The following is an 18,125-nucleotide window of genomic DNA, read 5'->3' on the forward strand; positions in this document are numbered from 1 at the left end:
CACCTTGACATGAGCATCTTCAAAATCGGCCTCAGGAACCTTCCCCGCCGTCATCAAATTCTTGAGAATGTCTAGCTAAGCCTCAGCATAGATCCACATCTCGTATAAGTGCCGCGAAACATCAAGAAAAGTAGAAGTATGAGAGGGTGGCTGGGGCAACAGCTGCACCTTCTCGGCCTCAAGATCAGCGACTTGATCACTAAGGCTCAAAAACTCTCTCTCGAGCCCACCAATTCACTTATCAAGCTGTGCCTCCCTGAGCACGGTCGTTTCCGCTTCACTCACCCGTTCAGATCTAAGAATGCGGATGACCTCCTCCAAGCCGCCATACTCGCCAAAGCCGTCGTCCTGGCATCCCTGAGCCTTTCCAACTCTGCCACTTTCTCGATCAACTCATCACTTAAGCCATTGGCTCTGATTGAACTCTACTCAAGCTCGGCTCGCAGGGATGCCACTTGAGCTTGAAGGTCGATACACTCAGCCACAACCCCCTTGACCACCTCGAGCTCTTCCTCCTTAGCAATAAGCGCCCCCTCGAGCTCGCTGCACCTACCAATAACCCTCACTAGCTCATCATTTTTCTGCCCCAACTCATATCTAAGGGATTGGAAATTGTCGTCTGTTCTGAACCGGGCACGCATCTTACGGTACTTTTCACGGTACCTACGATACTTTAAAACCATTTTCTTGAACACAATCTTCCATTTATCCTCTAGGAGGGCGCTCTCGATCTCCAAAATGAGAGTCTAAGGGAAAAAATGAAGAGCTAAAAAGAGTCAGTTAAAATAAAAAGGGGAAGGACTCAAAGTACAAAAACAACAAAGGAAAACACACCCTCAGAGCCATTCTAGATATGCTTAATGACAGATCGGCATCCTTAAATGACTGTAGAGTCCTGTTCTCGGTGCCAGAGCAAAGAGGGACCAAAGAGAGGACCACACTCTCTGTGTTAGTCAATATGTTGTCATCCAAAAGGATGACTATTGAACGAGAAGATCCATCTGTTCTTACCTCGACTCTGGTAAACCCCTCATCGAACATCTTCTCCTCCTCGGGGTCGACGTTGGAGCCGTATTCATAATCATTTACAGCCACTCCTTTCTCCCTCTCCTCAGCGGAGGAAGGAATGTCAACCCGCCCTGACGTTGACGGATCACTCCTCGGAATGACCTCAGCTGCCTTTGATCGCCCCCTCCTTCCACGGAAGCAATCTCCACATTTTAAGGGGTGCAGTCTCTGCGTCTAAAGCCATGCCGCTCTCCGGTACGGCCGCGACCCGCTCGGGGTCGCCTCCCGTTGGCTCTTTGTTCTCTATCACATCGCCGTCAATCACAATTCTCCGCCTTTTTAGCGGAACCGCTTCCTCCTCACCCTGAGATGACTCATCCACTAAATGCAAAATTGAAGAAGTCAGAGACTCCACTGATGGGGAAACTACCCGACGGCTAGGCCTTCGCAGAGCCAGTGTTCGAGAAGAAACAACAATCTGAATGGACTCGCCTATAATCGCAGCGGGCCGAGGTCCGGTCGAGGCACCCAACTGATGAAAAGCGGGAGTAGGAGCCATCGTCCTTCTCGGAGCCCTCCTACCTATCAACAAAGAAAGACTGGGTGAAGTAAAAAAGGAAACGGTATATGAAAGGCGAAACAACTAATGTCGAAATCAGTTGACTCACCGGTCGGAGAATGTTTACATCCAAACTTCTTATTAAAATGCGACCAGTGACCACTCACGGATCCCACCATGTGCGGTAGAATTTGGCTCACCCAGTCGCGAATGTCAGCGACCAACTTGGAAGGATCTTTTTCGGCTGGTTCCTTCTCGATAATGAGACAACAAAATTAGTTAGCAAAAACATTTACAAGCGAAGTTCTACTCCTCGGGAGAATCGTTAGGGTTCGCCACCACGTGCTCCGTCCTCACGTAGAAGAAATTAACCCAAAACTGACGATTTGTATTATTCTCCATCTTTACCACCAATCACTTGCTCCCATGGTGATGGAGGTGTATCATCGTACCCCTGTGAAAACTTGGGGCGAATAGGTGTAGCAGATGGCGAAGGGAGATCCCGCAGTTGGCCAGCTCTACTTACTTTGTCAGCATAAGGAACAGTTTATAGATATACGGGGAGAGCTGGGCCGGGCAGACGCCATAATAGCGATAGAAGTCCTCCGCCAATGAAGGAAGAGGAAGAAACTAAGCCACAACGAATGGATACGCGTATAATGCGCAGTATCTAAGGCGATGAAATTGTGCCACATCGTCACCAGCCGGGATGAGGTCGATATGGTTTGGGATGCAAAACTTAGCCTTAAGTTCAACAAGGCCGTCATATCCATCTCAGAACTAACAGGCTCAGGTTCTTCTTCGGGTCGCTTCGAGAAGTCCGACTTGGCCCTATCTAAGCGTGGAATTATTTCATCCACGGTGGGGAAACCCTTGTCTTCTGCAGCGATGGCTTCTCCTTCGTCATGAGGGGGCATGACCACCGTCAATGGAATAGGATCAGAGGTTCCCTCAAAGTCAGAAGATGTACTAGCCATTCTTTATCACGTATATGGAAAGGAATTGCTGATACAGGAGGGGAGATTAGAAGAAGGGGAAATAAATATGCAAGAGCTCTAAAGAAAAGAAGAAGAAACTTGAAGATTCAAATGCTTAGAAATGTAACAAAACCAAAATGGAGAGTTCTAATAAGTATACAGGCACCCTAATTGAGGATGCAAAGCTTTGCCATATTAATTTCGAAATGAAAGGGGTGCGGGAAATGATGCAAGGCACCGGGAACATTCGCCATAATGACGCATGAGGTTATGACGTCATTTCGAACTTACATAACGTGCGGATGTGGCTCTCAAAGCGCCACGTCGTCACTACACCGCAAAAATGTTACTACTCGACCTACAGGCCCAAATTTCTCAAATTGCAACTAGCAAAGTCCGCCCACCAAGCTCGTCCAAAAATAACCTCGGTGGGCGGATGGACTAACTGTATGGGTCAGAAACTAACTAAAGGAACCTGGCAAGAGGATAAGTTACTAAGGGGCGATTAAGCCGAGGTCGTACACAAGATTAAAGGAACTTACTGGCGAGCTGTTAATCAGGGCCGAGGTCGAATGTTCAAGTCTGCAAATAACGGCTAGTTCTGTAATAAGATATTTAGGAGAATATTTCATTGGATATTCTCTGTACTTGTACTTTAGGGTAGGTTGGAGGCATATCTCGTATAAATAGAAAGGTAGAAAGAAAAAAAAGGTATGTAATATTCTATATGATAAGAACTCTCTTGAAAAGTTGACTCTCAAGAAAAATACAAACATTACCTTTATAAAGAGATTCGATTTGGTGTTTACTCCACATTTCTCGCATCAGATCCGAGAAAACCTCTTATATTCTCTCATATTCTTGTCTTACATCATTGTCAGAGAGAAGAATCATCCACCTCATTCAACATTAGGTAAATTATTTTCTCTATTTACATTCATTGTCATTTAGCATATTTATTGCTTATCATTATTCTCCACTCATTAATAGTAGTATCATTTATTACACATCGTATTACATCGGTTTTAATGCACTCCCACATTATCCGTATAAATATTCTTCAGATCTAAAAGCTATTATGTTTAACTAGGATTTACCCTTTATCTTATTATTTAATTAGTTTAATAAAAAGTCTCATACTTTCTGGTCAAATACATTGGTTATTTTTAAGCATGTGAATGGTTCCAAAATTGACTGCATGAGCAATAGTGACATTAATCATCTCAGATTAAACTACTGTGTAATGACTACCTGGGCTGGTTCACAACAATCAAAATGCCACAAAAGCTAAGATGTTAATAACTCTCGAGCAGCTTGATTCCTTGGCCTTCAGATTGAGCTCCTAACTATCAACAACTAATTTCAACCCCACACACACACACACACTTTATTTTTTTTATCAAGATTTCCTCACTTTAGTCTTCCTACATAATTAAGTTGTCTCCCACTCACAAATTATGTGTCCTCACAAGAAACATTTCTGATTACTAAATTCTAAACTAGATTGTACATATATATAAAGCTAGCTGGCATTGATAATTTAAAATTCATCGTCAGAATATGGACAATATTATATTTCTCAATAATTCACAGTTATTAATATGTCTCATTCATTAATTATATTAACTTTTAAATTTTGAGAATTACTTTATTTAAAATTTAATCTAATTATGTAATTACATTTGTAATTTCGTTACGACAAACAAACAAATATTGTGTAATTACTAGATTTGTTATGAAACAATAAAAGAAGAAGAAGAGTATTGCAGAGAAAGATTGGGAGAGGGAACTCTTATTGATTTTGGGATGAATTACAATAGAATAGAACCCTCTATTTATAGGGAGAGGCTGATTTAGCCACCAAGTATGAACCCTAGAATCTCTCTAAATATAGATATTCACCATAAATAAAATTCTATTTATAACACTCCCCCTTGAATGTCTATTCAACAGATAATGTGCCTCGTTAAAACCTTAACTAAATAAAATCCAGCGAGAAAAAAATTCTCAGTGGGACAAAACCTTGTAAGGAAAAAAGGGTATAACGCGCATTAACTCCCCCTGATGAGAGCATCAATTCACATCCCTGAGCCTTCGCATCCCAATCTTGTGCACCATCTTCAAAATATCGTTGGTAGAGATTTGATAAACAAATCAGCCATATTAACTTCAACGAATTTGTTTCACCTTGAAATCATCATCCCTGATGGATGTATTGTCTTCGTCTGATCTTGTTGGAATCGTCATTTCAATATCTTCACATAGGGGTAAAGACTCTTGTTATCATATTATCATGCTTATAGTTATAGCAAGATACTTTTGTGCACAAATTGCACTTAGGATATGGTACTTCAGGACCAAGAATTGTATATGCTTTAAGCGATTAAAATCCTTCAAGGATTGTCATATAAGCCATATAAATAGACTTTAGATGCATATCAAGTTTTCATGTCATGCTAGACATATAAGATTGATAAAAGTAATTGCATACATCATTGACTTTATAGTTTATACTTTCAAGTGTTTGAACTACATGTCCAAAATTATGTGTCTTTCATATGGAATCAATTCTACTTGAATTGTGTCTCTTCCATTTGGCTAATACTTTTGTGTCTATATTCGATAAACTTAAGATCCTCATCTATACTTAGCGCTATGATAGATGTCGTCGACAAATATTTTATATCGGTTCCAATATTTTTTTCATAAAGACATAACATAGAAATCTCTTCATTCATATATTCAGGTACCTGAATCTCTCATGAGATTTTATGAAGTGTTATGTCATGTGATCTTCTAGATCACTTGCCTCCTTTATTATGATCATTTTGATCATTTGCTCATCTTCTTTATCAAGAAGTTTATTTGAAACCGATTTGTCTATACGCTTTAAGCGTACCATAGACTTTGTCCTTCTAGGACTTAATATGAGCATTTGTAATGAGAATATAGTTACTTTCTTTGGGTCAACAAATGCGTCTAGCATACTTTGCAATATATTGCAGATGGATTATCTTTTTATGAACTTCAAGTTCATATTATCGTATTCGAGGATCTAGATATACAAATGATAATTCATTCCACGTAACTTTTTCTCAACTGTTTATCATGTCTCCCCCTCATGTTAGAAAAACTAACTTGCTTCCTCAACTTTGAAAGCCCATCTTTGTGTGTCATGGTGTTAATCAAAATATACACCGCACATCAATAATAATAAGATGGAATTATTTGGTTCCTGACCCTGAACCACTTGTGAGGGGAGAAAATAATATACTTTCGTATATAACGTATATCAAACTGATATAGATAACTTTGTTCTCACAAGCAATAGTTTAGCTATTAAGTGGAGACACTCAATAAATTATTTTTCTAAACCAACTTTGATGTAAACTAACTTATCAAGATGAACTATCTTGAATAAAAAATCTGAAAATTATGATCTAAATCAAATTATTGAGCAAGTTACCTCGCAAAAAATACCATGTTGCGGGTTAATAATAATCGCACATGTAACCATCTCATAGATGCATCTTATGTGGTATACATGGCAGGTGAATGGGTCCATATTCACCTTTTATATTTCCAGCATTCATGGGATTCAATCCCAGTTTTAGTTGGCCTATTAATTAATGAGAACAAACAATATAAGAGAATTCGTAAAGAACTTTCTAGTTCTTTAATATTTACCCATGTAGATTCTCTTTTATTTTTGCACATGATACCTAAATTAATATGGCTAAACCAATTATGCCAACTGAATAAATTATCAATATTGATAAACTTCAAATTTACACATGACATGTGCATTATCAATAAACTCCAAGTTTATTATGATATGAGTTTTTATATCAATAAACAGCCACTTTATTATGGCATTCTTTTATTTATATAGTACAAATTGGAGAATAAAGCAGGTAGCTTTTCACATACATATTATCCCGCTACAAGTTGTAGTAATAGAAGATATTAAATCTTTCCTTTATTTATAGTCTCAATATAATCAACCGCTTTCGCGTGTACTTTGGAAACTGAATAAGTTTCTTTGAGATTTACTACAACACAATACCTTATTGGTAATCAATTGTGTTTCTCCAAAATAGTAATAATTGGCTCTTCCAGAGCTCTCGATTAATTTGGTACTTCCACATATTCATCAACATCCATATGGTGAATATCTCTTTTAAAGAGAAAGTTATACCATTATGGTTATGGTCAAAATTATATGCAAGATCTGTTCCTTGCATTACTGTTGTCTTTTAATAATTACATTGCCAAAATATTTTGGCGTACAATAAGTATGTGATTAATGACCATTTATGCCATAATAATGACATTATTTTCTTATTTCCTCTTAAACCTCCCTCTAGAGGTGAGTGTGGCATATTCACTACCACTAGCACGTTCATATTCTTCCAAGAATGAATATATATTCATAAATTAGATGTTGTCACATTCACATCATGAATGGACAATAATCATCTATATGTGCTTTATAAAATCTCATGTCAAATCGATGACAAATATTACTTTCATAGAGTGAAGGATTATTTTGAGAATCCTTATTGTTCTCATTACCACAATGATGACGATTATAATTTCGTCTATTGCCACGTCCACATCCATTGATACATTCATAGTAATAATTTTATCTTCTTTCAGACTTATCACATACTGCTATCACATTCTCTAAAGGGAATGAGAATGGAGTAAATTCAATGGGACGGGTTTTCAATTCTTTGCCAACAATCATACATGAATTTGATCATGGCAAGGCATAGAAATTTTACCATTTTGGGTGGTTATAATTTCTTTCAAACTCCATTAGAGTTACAATCACAATTTATCGTCTTTGCTTGTATTTAAAATCAAATTATAGAATATCAAGAATTTGAAAGAGAAAAGTAAAATACTTACCTTAAATCCTGAATTTAATCATGAAGGAAGTTTATGGAACAATTGATAATTATTATGCTCAATCCCAAAGCTTTTACTCAATAGGTTAGAGTCTCGTGCTGATAACGTGTTATGAAACAATAAAAGAAGAAGAAAAGTATTGCAGAGAAAAGTAGGGAGAGGGAACTCTTATTGATTTTGGGATGAATTACAATAGAATAGAACCCTCTATTTATAGGGAGAGACTGACTTAGCCACCAAGTATGAACCCTAGAATCTCTCTAAATATAGACATTCATCATAAATAAAATTCTATTTATAACAAGAATATAGTAGTTACACTATTTCTATTACCGGTGGCTTTCTAAACTTTTGAGTTTGGATGGTAGGGGCAATAACGTCAAATTAAAAGACTTCCTCGAATTCACCAGCTATATCATTGAATAATGTATTATGATCAAGTGTTTTAAGATACCTTTCCTGTGATTACTAAATTAGAAACTCAGAACTGTACATATACAGCTAGCCCGCATTGATAATTAAAAATTCCTAAATCAGAATATGGACAATATTATATGTATATTTCTCAATAATTCCCAGTTGTTAATAGGCCTCATGCATTGACTCACAGTAGATAATAAGAATAATTCTTCAAGGTGAAAGCCCTTTTCCTTTTGTCTAATAATTGACAAAATTTCCATCACTACAGAGTAGAAACTCTTCGCTACTGAAAGACGGAAGGTTCATTGCTTAACAGTTGTAGGTCAGTGTTTTTCTTGCTTAAGAATAGAAATCATATTTCCTTGTTCTCAGATTGGAGGTTGACGTTACCCCATGGTGGCAGCTTTTAAACTTCAATGAGTTCTTTTTTACTATTTTTTGTTTCAAAATTTAATTAACACAACATGGATTTGTACTTATACAGTGTTGACTTGTTGTTATTGATTGTATATTTATTATTACTATGTATTTCATCTATTTTGAAATATATGGGATTTTAAATATAAGTCATACAACAGGGAATTCTAAGTTGGATTAGTAGTAAATGAAATAAAAGAATAATTGTAAATGTTTAATTGAAGTGGAAATTTATAAAAGGAATCTGAATCTGAAAATGGGAATGTGTTGATGTAATTCGACATTAGGGGGATTTTACATTAGGTTTTCACGAGCTGGACTGCTAATTTGAGAAACAAAGAATATTTGAAGAAAAGAATCCATGAGTTCTTTGTTTGTAATTACAGGCAATTTAGAATCTATGTCAGAGAATTAAGAGTTCCTAATGGCAATTTAGCACCCATTTTTTTTCCTGATCTTTATATTGCTCACTGGAGATTGACCATGTCATTGCTATTACTCATGTTAGGCATACTGCTCTCTGACATCAAGCATTTCAACCCGAAAATAGATCAAGCTAATTAGGATGGAGGATGTCAACATTGATGAGAGTGCTACACCAAGTACTCAAGTAACTGAAGAGGAACCGCTGGGGCTTGAGGATGATGCTGAGAAGATAATTAAGCTACTGACCAGAGGAATAAGGGAACGGGATATTGTCTCTATTTTTGGCATGCCTGGTCTCGGAAAGACCACTTTGGCAAAAAAGATATTCAAAGATTCTTCTATTGTTTCTCACTTTGATGTTCGAGCATGGGTTATCATTTCGCAATCATATGATGTGAGAGAGCTGTTGAGGGACATCTATAAGCAAGTGACAGGTGTTAAGTGCAGTGGAGATAAGGAGAGTGACATAGCCGATATGTTGCGCAAGTGTTTAATAGGGAAAAGATATCTCATTGTTTTGGATGATGTATGGGAAGTAAAGGCATGGGATGAGTTAAGATTATGTTTTCCAATCGGTAAACAAGGAAGCAGAATCATGTTAACAACTCGACTTGAACATGTGGCAATGGAAGTCGAGCACTGTGCCGATCCTTATTCCCCTCGATTCCTAACCAGGGAAGCAAGCTGGAAATTGTTGGAGAAAAAAGCATTTCAAAAGGAAACTTGCCCTCCTGAATTCAAGGATGTTGGGGTACAAATTGCAGAATATTGTAAAGGGCTGCCTCTTACAGTTGTTTTGGTTGGTGGAATTCTGGCAAAGAAAGAAAGGAATGTCTCGGAGTGGTGTGAAGTTGCAAACAATTTAAAGTCTCATCTTGGAGCAGTTGAAAGTGAGAGCAACTTGGCAATACAATTAAGTTACTGCTATTTACCGGATCATTTGAGACATTGCCTTCTAACTATGGGAGTATTTAGGGAGGATGAAAAAATTGGCCCATCTAAATTGATGTTACTCTGGATGGCCGAAGGCCTCGTTCAATGTAGTGATGAGAGAGGATTGGAGGAGGTAGCTGAAGTTTACTTGACCGATATAATTTCAAGTAGCCTACTAATGGTTTCAAAGACGACCTTTGATGGCAAGGTGAAGTACTTGCAAATTCATGATCTAGTGCGTGACTTTGTCTTAAACAAAGCTAAAGAAGAAAAATTCATGCAAGTTATAGGGACACATAACCAATATCAACCTTCATATGATGAAGAACATCGAGTGTGCATTCACCTCGACCATAAGCTTCGTCATGATTTGCAGAGATTCGACAACGAAGTAGATAGATTCCTCACAAGCGGCTCAAAAAAAGGAACATCTTTTGGACAAGATCTTAAATCGTTCTTTGTTACTAATAACGCGGATGATTTTCTTGCTTATAGAGATTTTTGGAATAGTGAGTCTAGTTTTCACGGTACTATTTCTGAAGAGTATTTATCTCGTTCCTATCATTTCTCATCAGTTGGAGACTTAAGACTTCTTAGAGTGCTGGATATCAAGAACTGCATTCCAGGGGATTATACGAATATAGAAGATATATTGCAATCACTAGTTTACCTGAGATACCTGGGAATGTGTTTCGAAAAGTTTTTTTTCGAGTGGGTATCACACATGTGCGATCTGGAAACTTTACTGGTGGATACTGAGATATCAGTAGAAGGGACACCTCATATTTGGAAGATGACAAAATTAAAGCATGTAGACGTATCAACACGCTTACCTCATGAGATATTTGCAGTTTCTGAAGAAGGTCCGTCTAAGTTGGAGAATTTGAGGGCATTTAAAGGCATGTGTTTATTTCGTGAGGATATAGAGTTAATTGAGATGTTTCCCAATCTTCAAAAGCTTCTCCTCGTAATAATTGTTAATTATTTAGATGAAGCTGAAGTTAATGATTTTGATGAAGCTGAAGTTAATAATTTTGGTGAAGCTAACTCTCTCGTTCTGAAATTGGATGTTCTTACACAGCTTCAATCTCTCGTGTTTGGTTCGATGTATAATATCACCAAGTATTATTTACCTTCAAGTCTCAAAGAGCTGATCCTCCGCCAAATTAATATACTAGCAAGTGCAACTTCCACAATTGCTGGGTTACCCAACCTTCAAAGACTGGTATTTCAAGGGTGTAGATTCGAGCAAGAGGAGTGGGACGTGAGAGATATGGAGTTCCCGGTACTCAAAATCTTAAAATTTCGAGGCGTTCATATTAGGGAATGGCACGTCTTAGAATCATCATCATTTCCCATGCTTGAAAGTTTAGTGCTAAAATCTGTTGAATTGCTTGAGAAGATTCCTGACAGTTTTGTGGATATTGGAACGCTTACATCAATCAAGGTGATCCATTGTAATCAAAACTCCCTCAAGGTTTCAGCTTTGGAGATTAAGGAAGAAGTAGAAGCAACTACAGGGTGTGACAACCTGGACGTCTATATTTTTCCTCCTTACTCTCGGTATGTCTTTTATCCTTTTACATAGTCTTTTTTATTTTCTTGATAAACTATTTAAAATTATGAGTTTTCTTAAAGTAGCATGTCAAAAAAATGTAATCTTTCTTCCTTTAAAGAACTTTCTATTGGTTTTGAATTTTCTCTTAATTTAATTGGTTTATATATATTTTTTGTTTCTTCCTTTCTTTTTCAATATTTAGTGTATCTTCTTTTCTTTAATTTCTCGTTCAAAAAACAAGTGCACTCATTCGGAATGACTTTTCATGCACTTAATGTTTGAGAAATTGTTGTGGTTGCTCATCCAAGTTTCAATTGATATAAAACAGAAATGAAACCAAAAGAATTACAGATGATCAGGCGTCTGAGTTCAAGGAAATATTCAGCCGATTTGACCTGGATCAGGATGGATTTATTATTGCAGCTGATCTTCGCCATTTCATGGCAAACAGAGACAAGGCACCACCTACAGATGAAGAGGTTGATGAGTTAATTCGTGAAGCTGACGTGGATGGTGATGGACGGATCAGCTATGAGGAGTTCGTCAACTACATGATGGCCATGTAAGAACTGATCAACCCAACTTAATTAATTTGTAGAACTAAAAAAGAGAAGAAGATGGAAATGGGGCATGATTAATTCGATGAGATTTCTATACTTGGTTTACGATATGTTCTTTGACATTAGTAATTAGCTTTCTTCTGTAGTGCTACTCGTCAGTATATGCTTGTCTGCTCTTCTTGTCATTGTCAGTTAATTCCTGTTTTTTTCTTCTTCAATTCGATATTTTGAACCTCTGACTGATTTTCTGATTTGAAAATCTTCATTGTTTTGAAAGCATCTATATTCCTATGGTTCATTACTTGATGCAAATACTTCGCAAACTCGAGGGAATGCACTATATGGTGTTTGTTTGTGTTTTTACAAAACTTGATTTTGTATAGAAAGTTTTTGAATTTTTGGAGAAATTGTTCCTTTGAGTTGCCTTCTACTGCTATACACTCTTACTCTAAATTTTTAAATGACACCAAGTCCATTCGATAAATGTATGTCACTTTGTCAATTTTAGTTTATTTAACTAAAATTGGGATGTCTATGACACTTCCCAAAGACATTGACTTTTTCATTTTCGTTATATCGTGTTATTGTTGTCATAACTTCAAAATATTTAATGTTGTTATATTATGTTATTTTTGTTAAAAAAAGGAAAAGTGCCGAAGAAGAGGGCGGGGATGAGGAAGGAGAAAAGGAAGAGGAATAAAAACAAGAAGAGAAGGAAGACGAAGCAAATTAAAGCAGAAGAGAAAGAGGATGAGCAAGAAGAAGAAGAAGAGCAGAGGAGAAAATAAAGAATAATTATAAAGCCAGAGCAATCAGAACCATTGTTTGATTGTCTTGACTATGTACAGTTCTTAAGTTTATTTGTCAAAATCGTAAAGTTGTAGAATCTTGCATTCGTGTCTAGAAATTGTGTTAGATTGTACAAAAATTTCAACTTGTGAAGTGAACAAGTAATTCCTTACCAACCATACTAGTTGTGATGACCCAAAATGTCATCTTTAAATTAAATAATCATCTCGATATTTTAAGACCTTAAAAAATGCTATTAATCATTCCTCGACTTGCGTGTGCAGTCCGTATAATTTTCCAGAAAGGTTTTTATGTGAAAAATGGATTAAAATGTGAATTAGAGCTTTAAAATTCAACTGAGTTTACTTCGGTCAACATTTTGAGCAAACAACCTCGGATTTGAATGGAATTTTGATAATTCCAATAGTTTCGTATTGTGATTTCGGACTTAGGCGCATGTTCGGATTTGAATTTGGAAGTCTGTAGGACAATTCGGCATTTTGGCGAAAGTTGGAAAATAGAAGATTTTCTGAAAGTTTGATCGAGAGTTGACTTTTTGATATCGGGGTCGGAATCCGATTTTGAAAATTGGAACAGCTCCATTATGTCATTTATGACTTGTGTGCAAAATTTGAAGTTATTACAGATTGATTTGATATGTTTCGGTGCAAAATATAGAAGTTGGAAGATTTGAAAACTCATAATTCGATTCGATGCGCGATTCGTAATTTCGGCGTTGTTTGACGTGGTTTGAAGCCTCAATTAAGTTTGTATTGTATTTTGGAACATGTTGGTATAATTGGTTAAGGTCTCGAGAGTCTCGGGTGAATTTCGGAAGGTTAACGGAATGGATTTCGGACAAAAGAAACTGCTGTTTTTTTTCTGCTACAATTGTTGTTTTGGACAACAATGGTGCAATCGTGGAGCCTATTTTGGAAGCTTATATTTCAAAATCTATAAGGAATCTGAAAATTGGCAAAACATTAAAGTTGTAGCCTTGCATTCTAGTTTCCAGAAAGCTAAACCGTTAATCATTTGGACATTTGTACAGAAAGTTATGATCGATTAAATAAAGGTCGGTAAAGCTGTTTTGAAAATTTTCCAGAAATTTCTGATGCGAGGAGGTTACTTTGGAAGCTTATATCTCAAAATCTATAAGGAATCTGAAAATGTGCAAAACATTAAAGTTGTAGCTTTTTAATTCTATTTTCCATAAAGTTAAATCATTCATCATTAGGACATTTGTACAGAAAGTTATGGTTGATTGACTGAACGCTAGTAGCAGCTTTTGTTTGCCTGGAAATATGAGACGGAGTCGCATTTGACACATGCGACTTGCCCAGGCAGAATACTTGAAAACGAGAGTTAGCTATTTTTACTCATTTTTGAGTTTTGAGTCTCGGATTTGGGCGATTCCAAAGGGATTTTTCACGAATTCGACTTGGGTAAGTGTTCTCTATCCGCAAGTGATTATATTTCATAAATCCATGTCAATATTCATCATTTATTTTCAGATTTAGATGGAAGAAATTTGGTTTTTTGTAATATCTTCCAAAAAACAAAAATTTAAGATTTGAAAGCCAATCCGATGTCGAAATTCGATAATTTTTGTACGGTTGAACTTGTATTGGAATGGGTTGTCCGATTTTATGAGTTTCGTCGGATTCCGAGACGTGGGCCCCACGGGCAATTTTTGAGTTAAATTTCGAATTTTAATCTGAAAAATTAGTAAATTCATTTGGAATTAATTCCTACGATTCGTGTTGAGTCTTTCGAATTGTTTGTGAATAGATTTGAAGATTTTAGAGACAAATTCAAAAGGAAAAGTTATGGTCGAGTAATTGATCGAAATTGCAAAGTAAGGTAAGTGTCATGGTTAATCTTGACTTGAGGGAATAGAACCCTTGAATTATTTGTTATGTGAATTCCATGTGTACAACGTATAAGCAGGGTGACGAGTGCCTATACATCGTCAAATTAATTGTTTGCATAATTTTCCTGAAAATTATAAATTGTTTTACATCATGAATTAATTGTTACTTGGTATTTTGTAATTATTGCTTTCTTTGATCATGTTGCGAAGACCCAGATTGACTATCTCCTCCTCAGGAGATGCGACAGGAGGTTGTGCGAGGACTGCAAGGTTATCCCAGGTGAGACCCTCTCAACGCAGCATAGGCTTTTGACATTTGTATTAGGATAAGGAGGAGGAAGAGGTCAGTACAAGGACGCCCCAGGATTAGGTGGGGAGCCTTAACTAAGGATAAAGCTAAGGAGTTGGAAGGAAGGTTATCGGCAATGGGAGCTTGGAGAAGTAGTGGGGACACAAACACAATGTGGTCGACGACGGCGGACTGTATAAGAAAGGCGGCGAGAGAGGTGTTAGGGATATCTACGGGCCACAATGGTGGCCACAAAGGATATTGGTGGTGGAATGCAGTTGTCCAAGGTAAAGTGGAAGCAAAGAAGGCGGCTTACCTGCGGTTAGTAGGGAGCACTGACGAGGAGGAGAAAAGAGAGAACAGTGAAAGGTATAAAGTAGCTAGGAAGGAGGCGAAGATGGCAGTGACGGAGGCTAAGACGACAGCTTTTGCTCGTCTGTATGAGGAACTAAGGAACAAAGGTGGGGAGAAGAAGTTATTCCGACTCGCTAAGGCGAGAGAGAGGACAACTCGGGATCTGGACCAAGTGAGGTGCATAAAAGATGATGACGACAAAGTTTTGATGGGAGATGACCAGATTAAGAGGAGGTGGCAGACCTACTTTCATAAACTTCTAAGTGAAGAAGGGGATCAGGATATTATACTTTGGGAATTGAGGAATGCCGACAGTCACCATGAATTAAGTAATTGTAGGGACATTGAGATCAATGAAGCCATGGAGGCAATGCGTAAGATGAGAAGGGGCAGAGAGTAAATACAGAAAAGAAAAGGACTAATAAGGTGTGTGGGTAGAGCAGGCTTGGAATGGTTTACTGGATTGTTTAGTGTTATATTCAAGTCTAATAGGATGCCTGAAGAGTGGAGGTGGAGTACAATAGTTCCGTTGTATAAGAACAAGGGTGATGTCCAGAGCTGTAACAACTATAGGGGCATCAAATTACTAAGTCATACCATGAAAGTTTGGGACAGAGTGGTAGAAATGAGAGTGCGAAGGACGGTGTCTATTTCAGACAATCAGTTCGGGTTCATGTTGGGGCGATCTACCACAGAAGCTATCCACCTTATTAGGAGGATGGTGGAACAGTACAGGGATAGGAAGAAGGATCTCCACATGGTGTTTATTGATCTGGAGAAAGCGTACGATAGGGTTCCTAGGGAGGTCTTATGGAGATGCTTAGAGGATAAAGGGGTCCCGGTTGACTATATTAGGGTGATTAAAGACATGTATGCTGGAGCTAAGACTCGGGTTAGGACAGTAGGAGGCGACTCTAAACACTTTCCAGTTATTACGGGGTTGCACCAAGGGTCTGCGCTCAGCCCAAGGGGTGAAGGAGTTTTTTCCAATTAAAGGACAATCGAGACGGGATTTATTTATTTATTCAGAGTCGCCACTTGGGAGATTTATGGTGTCCCAAGTCACCGATTGAATCCCGAACCGAGGAAAAAAATGACTATGTTTAACAGTCCGCGAATCAAAAATCCGGATAAGGAATTCTGTTAACCCGGGAGAAGGTGTTAGGCATTTCCGAGTTCCGTGGTTCTAGCACGGTCGCTCAACTGTTATATTTGGCTTGATTATTTGATTTTATACAATTATGAGTTCCTGTGCAAATTTTATCCCTTTACCGCTTTTATTATTATATTTTAAAAGAATGTGAACATCGTATAAAAATATGTCTTTGGATTGCGTCACATGAAATGCACCCGCAATCCGGAACACATTTTATTCAATGTTTTGGGATTTGGATTTGGGTCGCATGAAATGCACACCCGAGTTTAAGAGGGTAAGATTACTAAAATGCGCGCCTACAGCAATTAGCGTATTACTATTTTGGGTAAGGCCGTGGAGTTTTGCTAAAAGCGGCTCATCCCGAAGTCTAAGTAATTTTAAAAAATATTTACCTAGGGCCCCACAATTTATGATTTCCTATGGCGAGGCACACCTCCATTTTTATTTTAAAAGAATCATCCTATAGTAACTATGTTTTTCTATTTCCGTCCGTCTCTAAAATAAAATAAGAAAGGGTACCTAATTTATTTACATGCATGCGGGTTATTGGTTAAGATCCATGTACGGTTTGTTAATTCTGAAAATGGTGCAATAAGGGCGATCTGTTTACCATTTATTGGACCCAAGTCCAACGTATGTGAGGTAAAATTGGACCCGGACCATCCTTAATCCAATAAGGCTAATTAATGGTTTCTACATGTTCATAGCTTGTAAAAATGGTATCATCTTATTAACAAATTCCTTCAAATTTAAAATGGCGTTCTATTGTAATGTAAGAACTTGGAAATCTAATTAAATTTTCTTTTTTTTTAAAAAAAAATCATTTATATGCATTAAATCAACTACTTGCATCTAATTAAACCATATTCCTGTCAATTTCCGAAATAGGCCATTTATTCAATGAGATAACTATTGAATGCTTGATAATAATCTAAATGGCCTAACATGCTCTTGATATATGCAATTTAACAAATAATACTGAAGCTAACAGAGCAAGAGTTACTATATCAATCCTTTTTAACTAAACATACATGGGTAGTTTCTTACTAAACTATTGCAAAAAAAAAATGTCCAGTTATACATAAGTAAACACTTACATGATTCTAATGAAAAAGGTATTCTAATACGTATATAAGTAAATAAACAACTATAATGAACTTAAAACTTCAACTCTTCACTTCTTTATATTCATGCTTCAAGTTTTAACCTACAAGAACCAGTGTATCAATTTGTGTAGCTGGTATTTGAAAAGCAAAGAGAAGAAGAGGAGGATCAGTGCAGAAAGCAGCAGTAACAACAGCAACAGCAATAGTAGGTTCAGCAGTATCCAGCAATACAACCAGTAAAACCAATAACAGATAAACCAGTAGCAGATTGAAAAACCAACAGCAAACTTAAGAATATCCAATAGTAGCTTCAGGCAAAATTAACAGCAACGCCAAACGAATCCCAGTAATACCAAAATGCAGCCACAGTCAAAGCAGAAGAGAAATAGATGCAAAGCAACAATAGTTGCCTTCTTTGAACACTCAGACGAAACAAACTGATACTATTGAAATAAACCTCAGCCTTATCCCTCTTGAAAATACAATGGTCTTTTAGGTTAAGAAGTACAGTCTAATGTCACTCTTTTTCGAAAAGTTCTGTCCAGTTTTCTCTCTTTTTTAGTCTGCCTCTTCTTCTAAAATCTCTGTCTGATTTTTTCCAAATTCAAATCAGATTTTCAGTTATCTTAAATAAGCCTTTCAGCTAGTGCCTTGTCCACTTAGTATCCTACTTTTCATTTCTTAATTAACCCATTATACTAGTGTTGATTATTAGTGCCCCTTTCAGCCCCTTAAAATCAGCAAAAGTGTCATTCCCATTAAGAAATGTTTCCACTTAGTCTAATA

The 18,125-nt window shown here is 37.1% G+C and overlaps 1 protein-coding gene across 1 annotated transcript; it reads left to right on the top strand.

Annotated features, from left to right (window-relative positions):
- The first annotated feature begins 7,911 nt into the window (after positions 1-7,911).
- Positions 7,912-12,738, top strand: LOC107776284 (putative late blight resistance protein homolog R1A-10). Its single transcript, XM_016596186.2, has 4 exons — positions 7,912-8,200; positions 8,804-11,217; positions 11,541-11,774; positions 12,418-12,738. Exons 2-4 carry the CDS (start codon positions 8,861-8,863, stop codon positions 12,470-12,472), a joined length of 2,646 nt encoding a protein of 881 aa, XP_016451672.1. The 5' UTR covers positions 7,912-8,200; positions 8,804-8,860; the 3' UTR covers positions 12,473-12,738.
- The last annotated feature ends 5,387 nt before the right edge of the window (positions 12,739-18,125 follow it).

This window comes from Nicotiana tabacum, chromosome 9 (genome assembly GCF_000715075.1).
Source record: "Nicotiana tabacum cultivar K326 chromosome 9, ASM71507v2, whole genome shotgun sequence".
NCBI lineage: Eukaryota > Viridiplantae > Streptophyta > Magnoliopsida > Solanales > Solanaceae > Nicotiana > Nicotiana tabacum.

Coding starts and splice junctions, on each gene's coding strand:
- LOC107776284 (XM_016596186.2), top strand. CDS start 8,861: ATGGAGGATGTCAACATTGATGAGAGTGCTACACCAAGTACTCAAGTA. Junction 11,218..11,540: donor ATTTTTCCTCCTTACTCTCG/GTATGTCTTTTA, acceptor GATATAAAACAG/AAATGAAACCAAAAGAATTA. Junction 11,775..12,417: donor GTCAACTACATGATGGCCAT/GTAAGAACTGAT, acceptor TGTTAAAAAAAG/GAAAAGTGCCGAAGAAGAGG.